The sequence below is a fragment of the Sander lucioperca genome, chromosome 7, assembly GCF_008315115.2.
Source record: "Sander lucioperca isolate FBNREF2018 chromosome 7, SLUC_FBN_1.2, whole genome shotgun sequence".
Taxonomy (NCBI): domain Eukaryota; kingdom Metazoa; phylum Chordata; class Actinopteri; order Perciformes; family Percidae; genus Sander; species Sander lucioperca.
Window position 1 is genome coordinate 18,824,623 of NC_050179.1, and position 5,846 is coordinate 18,830,468.

Below are 5,846 nucleotides of genomic sequence, written 5' to 3' on the forward strand. Positions count from 1 at the left end.
TGACCTGTATACGAGTGCACATCATTGCCAAGATGTAACTGAAGTCTTCTTTACGTCACTGAAGTGGGACAATGTTTGTATTACAAACAAGACAGAGAACTGGCTTGTTTTGGGGACATGTTCTACTTGGTACATTTTGTAATATTGTGGTACTTCGAGTGCTTTCCAAATTGTTTAAATTGAGTGCGCAGCTCACTTAATTAAGAAAGATGCCAAAAAAAAAATCAAAATATGTTGGACACAGAAGAAAAATAAAGAATATAATATATGCTATATACACACACACGCACGCACGCACACACGCCCCACACACACACACACACACACACACACACACACACACACACACACTGTTTTATTGGTAAATAAAGTATGGGAAGGTAATACATGATGTTGAAGGATTATAATGTCTATATAATGTCTGTTGTTATGCCACAAAACCTCAAGTTCCTCTTTCCCCTGTTGCACATCAACAGGTTTGAAAGTCTCAGAAGAGAGAGGCCCAAATCAGATTTAGTAAAGTTACATTTTGAGTAAATGGAATTCCTGGTTCTCATTTAGCTGACATGTATTAGACCATACTGTTTTTGGAAAATTTACTTGTTGATAAAAACAATCAAAAAGCGTATAAGCATATTGTATATTATTTGAAAAATGAAGCAGGCAGGTATTTTACAGATTATTATTATTCTAAGGATGGAACAATGCAACAATCTTACTTTTACCATTTAATATAGAAAAAAATATTTGCTAATTGTTGTAGACTAGTGTTTCCTACAGATCGTTATGTAATTTACAGCTGTTGATTCCATGTATAAAATGAAAGGAAATGTGTTCACTTCCACTTGGATAATCATAATGTCAGAAAACCTGAACAGAGGGAGACTGTGCATTTGGGTTATCGGCTGTGTCTTATCCTGTCTGGTTGGTCAGACGCCAGCTAACACACTGTCATTACAGTAGTGCACTTAAAGCACTGATGTTGCCTTTTAAACATCTTGGCATCCCACCTACAATAATAGGAAAAAAACATAGGCACTTTAACAAGTGTTTTCAGCCTCTGCGTACCCTCAGTCATTCTGATGCTTTGAGGGCTGGCCAAACATGGTGCTTATACAGTTTGTTACATGTGCATGTCCTATTTAACAGATGATTGCCCTTTTATGCAATCATGTCTTCTGCCAGGTTCTTAACAAACACATCATTCACGTCACAAGGTGGCATGACCCCTCTTTGGACACCTCTTCACTGTTCTCCTATTGATTTCAAGATTTAACTGATTGATTTTAGGGGTCAGCTCAGCTCTAGTTCCTACCTCTGATCTTGTAAACCTTTAATGAACTAGAGTGCAATCAGAGTTTAAATCTCAGAGCTTAGAAAAAACAAACAAATGCGACAAAGCATTTGAAGTCCAGGCAACAGGCTTTATTTTTTTTCATTTTAAGGCAAGAAGTGCACAGTCACACTATTCACTCATAATTCTGGCCAAATTTATTAATATATATATATAAATTTAAATTTGTTTTTATAACATGTATCTCAAGCTTTAGGAGCCTAAGCATCTGCTATGTTGAAAAGAATCAGACAGTGAAACTAATCAGGAGGGAAATATCTTTATACATAAGATTTGGTGGGGACTTTATGAGTCATTACAGTGTTGCTGTTGCACACGCCCTAATCTCCTTTGCAACAAACAAACTAGGTTGCTGAAAAAAGTAGGCGGAAAGTGGAGGCATGAACCGGATCAATCTGTCACCCCAGCACATAATGACAATTATGTTTCTCTTATCTTTGTCTCTCACTTTCTCGAAACTGTCCCACTCTCCTTTGGCAAAATTTCAGTGACGCAATGTTTCCAGAGTTGCATTGTCACATATGAAAACAGGCCGTAATTGTGCTTTGGATGTGGTCAAGTATGACAGCTTTTACAGGCACTAGACAAACAATGACTAATGTGTGTTTATGTGTGAGAGATGAGAAGAGGTATTGAGAGCGTGTGCTACCAGCTGGTTTTTGTCCATCCTCGCCATTGGTTAGGAGACAAGAAGTAGCTGTTGTTAATAGAAGGACAGTTGTATTTTGTTTCATGTCAGACGCAGCAGTAGGGTCGGGGGTCGTCAGGATGTTTTGCTTTGACTTGCTGTGTGCACACATTAATATTCATGATAGTTAAAAGAAAGGCTGGCAATATTCTGTTTTTTTCTTATTGTCAACCAATACCATGAAAAGACCCAAACCAACATTGAATTGATCCAAATAAGCATCACCTGCATAGCCTCATATATCTTATTCCTCTGTCATTGTAGTCCAAACACCAGTAAGAATACATAAATGAGCCACACTTTCTACATGTAGGGTGACATGTTCCTTTATTACAGTTAACATAAGCACTGTTATTTATTTTGAGTCAACCAATATATTGTCCTGGTGCCATAAAAACTCACAAGAGCACCTGTATTAATCCCTGATTGAAAATAGTCCCCAACAAACGTACTATTTACTACTATTACGCCGTGTTATTGGGAACCAATTGGCTTGAGATGTAGTGCCACAGATGGGAGGGAAGTCCCATCTGGGAAGTGTTACGGATCAACCTATTTTTGGTTTTAGTCTTTTCATGGGATTTACTGACAATGAATAAAACACTGCTACCCAGTGGTGTAGTCTAATGTATAGTAGTATGTATACTGTACTGTATATATATATATTGGCCTATATATATGGGCCAGAATCTGCCTTTGGGGAAGGGAGGGGGCATATCATAGTGGGGGTTCTGGGTGTCCTCCCCCAGGGAAGTTTTGAGCGTCAACAACTTCATTTTCTGCATTTGGATACACTTTAATGCACCAATTTACTGTGGAAATATACCTTTATTTAGCCTATACGAAGAAAAAGAACACAGATGCCATTCAAAATATATCAAAAAGATAATGGAAAGTATGTTGTTTGCGTGTCATTGGACATTTTAAGTGGGTAGGCCTATGTGGAAATCCTGGAGCTTTCTTTAGTGGGTATACTACATACACCTGTGTATAGACTACACCACTGCTGCTACCCTTTCTGCCTCACAAACGCAGTCTCCGATCTGTGTCTGTCTGTGATTACATCTCCTTACGGCACAAGCATCACAGTCCAACGCTTATCATACGTCTGGAGAGAACGTCGGTCACATCTTGGAGATTTACTTAATCAGAGTCTATTTTTAGTCAAGCCACATGCAACCCAAGCAGGTTCTCAACTAAAGCCTCTGCAGCATTGTCTCAGTCTGCAACAAGCTGCTGACTCGCACTGGGATGGAAGTCATGCATCACCTTTCTCTTGTCACCGAATGGATTAGGAGAGTAGGGTTATTAGCAACAGGAGTTCTGGATGCAGAGGGCTCTTCTCTCAGCAGGCTGGTGGTTGTTGTAGCTGAGTTTGCTAATGACAACCTGACATTACTGAAAGTGCGTCACCTGCCCAGCAAGCATGAAGTTATGCTCAAGTATTGAGTGTTTACATATAGGTCAGGCGTCAGATTATCTTAACAATAACACTGGACAGCCAGTAAAGGCTACATATCACCACCCACCGTCTCACAACTTCCCTTTTCCTGATTAGGTCATTATCCTTTCTCACGGTATTATATCTATTCACCCATATTGTCTCTGTATATCAACCTTTTAGGGTTGTAATTGTTTTCTTAGATCCATAGTCTTGGTGCTGAGACTTATTGACCTTTGCACGTGTTGTTTATGTTTAATTGTTTTAGTTTCTACCTGTTTCACTGTAGTTGACTGTAAATCAGGTTGGATTACAGTGTCAGGTCAGTTGATGTAAAAAATGTCTGAATAACACACAACTCAATGCCGACTTACAGTTTTTAGTTTCAGCACACTTCCTAAATAGAAATTAAAAAGAAATGGGAAAAGAAATTTCTAAATACTTGAAAATATTTATTAAAGTACATATAACAAACATTGTAACGTATATGTATAAAGTATAACAAATACAAAGTATAAAGGTTATGTTTTTCCACGTCAAAGTGACTTTAGAAGTCAGACAGAGCAATTAAATATCACTACTACAACTCCACTTTGTTATGAACAAAATAATAGAATAAATAAAGCCATTTAGGAAGGCAATTTTGCTAGGAATTAAAGCGAGAGCAGAAATTTAATTAACTGTGAAGTTGGAAAAGAAGAGCTTGAACTCTTGACAAAACTTTGTAATGGGACTAAACTGCTTAAGTGACATCCAGGTCACTTCCGTTGCTCAGTACATTGCTTAGTCAAGTATATACAGTTTGGTAAGTCACAATACTAATTTAACAGTCTTTTTTATAGTGACAGGTCAAGTAGAAAAATCTGGATTGAAAAAAAATACCTATACAACTTTAAAATGGAAAAATATCAGCCAACTTTCATCATTCAAGTTTTCCTCATAGACATCTACAGTAGAAAAGGAATACATTTGAAGAGTGTGTTCAACACAGCGTCATCTGCTACTTCATCATATCTATACAACAGTATAACCAGCCTGGTTGAGATCTTTACAGATGTGCATCAAGTGCATCTTTGAGCTATATACTGTATGTTGATATGTTAGTATATATTAAATGCAGACAGCAGCAGCTTACACACACACACAGGCAGGCTGGCAGACAGGCCAGTTTGGTTCAGTTCAGTTGGCCTCCAATCGAAGGGCGTCAAGGCGAAGCGAGGAACATGGGTGCCAGGAAAGGGGCATGTCCCACCTCTCACTGGGTGGAGTCCGAGTCACTGGAGTCCAGGCTTGCCTGTGTAGGTGTGGGGTTGCAGCTGTGATGGGCAGCCGGCGGGCAATGGAGGGTCTGTGTGCTCCGCCGCAGGTTCTCCAGGGACTGCAGGAAGGAACGACGTGCCCTCTCCTCCTCCAGGGGTGAGGAACCCTCTTCTTCTACCTCTGCGATTTCAGCAAAGGTGACAGGCTGTGTTTTGAAGCGAGCCTCGCGAGGTCTGCGGGAGCGGCTCTTGCCCCTTGCTGGGCCCTTGGGAACAGGCAGCTGCTGGGGGAACTCCTCCATGGCTGAGGCCATAAGGTGAGCCGGTAGGACGTGAAAGCCAGAGGCCTCCATAACCATCTGACGCACAGCAGCCATTGGTCGAACAGAAGCCCAAATAGGTACGAAATTAAATCTAGTTTAAATGCAACACCAAGTGTGACTGAAAGTCTACAGCTGACTGGCTGTGCACGTCTTGAACTTTTCTTTCCTTTCCCTTTCTGGTGCTTTGTCCTATTTAAGTAGACGTCTGTCTTTCTCAGGAGAACCAAAGCAAGAGTTTGTCCAAAGTCAAGCCAAACAAACACTCCTCAAACCTCCAAGTCCAGGTACACTCACTGACGACTGCCAGTCTTAAAGAAACAACCGCTTTTGAGCTGCTCTGGTCAGCCTCTGTTCTCCACTCCTCAATGTGAGTGTTTCTGTTTCAACGCTGCTGGTGCCTGATGTCTCCTTTCTCTCTGGCTGTTTCTCGTTTTGTGTGTGCGAATCTCAGTCTGCTGAGGTTAATGCCACCGACAGCTCCAGCACACTCTTTTATAGCAGCTCACTATCCACTCAGTCTCTCTCTCTCTCTCTCTCTCTCACACCCTGTTTGCCAGGTCCCTCCTTCTCCCCTCCTTCCATCTTCGTCACGGTTCCGGCCTTCAGAGCAGTCAGCCAGTCAGAGTCATCCCACCAAAATAAACATATGAGGATAGAATATCTGTGTGTGTGTGTGTGTGTGTGTGTGTGTGTGTGTGTGTGTGTGTGTGTGTGTGTGCTTGGGTGATGGGGCTTTGACGGATTTGTAAGGGCGAGAGAGATTTAGAGACAGAGGGAAAGA

At 40.9% G+C, this 5,846-nt stretch overlaps 1 protein-coding gene across 1 annotated transcript; it reads right to left on the reverse strand.

Annotated features, from left to right (window-relative positions):
• Nucleotides 1-4,130: 4,130 nt before the first annotated feature.
• Nucleotides 4,131-5,540, reverse strand: c7h11orf96 (chromosome 7 C11orf96 homolog). Its single transcript, XM_031295202.2, has one exon. The coding sequence runs from the start codon at nucleotides 5,117-5,119 to the stop codon at nucleotides 4,739-4,741; it is 381 nt and encodes a 126-aa protein (XP_031151062.1). The 5' UTR covers nucleotides 5,120-5,540; the 3' UTR covers nucleotides 4,131-4,738.
• Nucleotides 5,541-5,846: the final 306 nt, after the last annotated feature.

Excerpts from the sequence above, each read along its gene's own strand:
- c7h11orf96 (XM_031295202.2), bottom strand. The coding sequence starts at position 5,119 with ATGGCTGCTGTGCGTCAGATGGTTATGGAGGCCTCTGGCTTTCACGTC.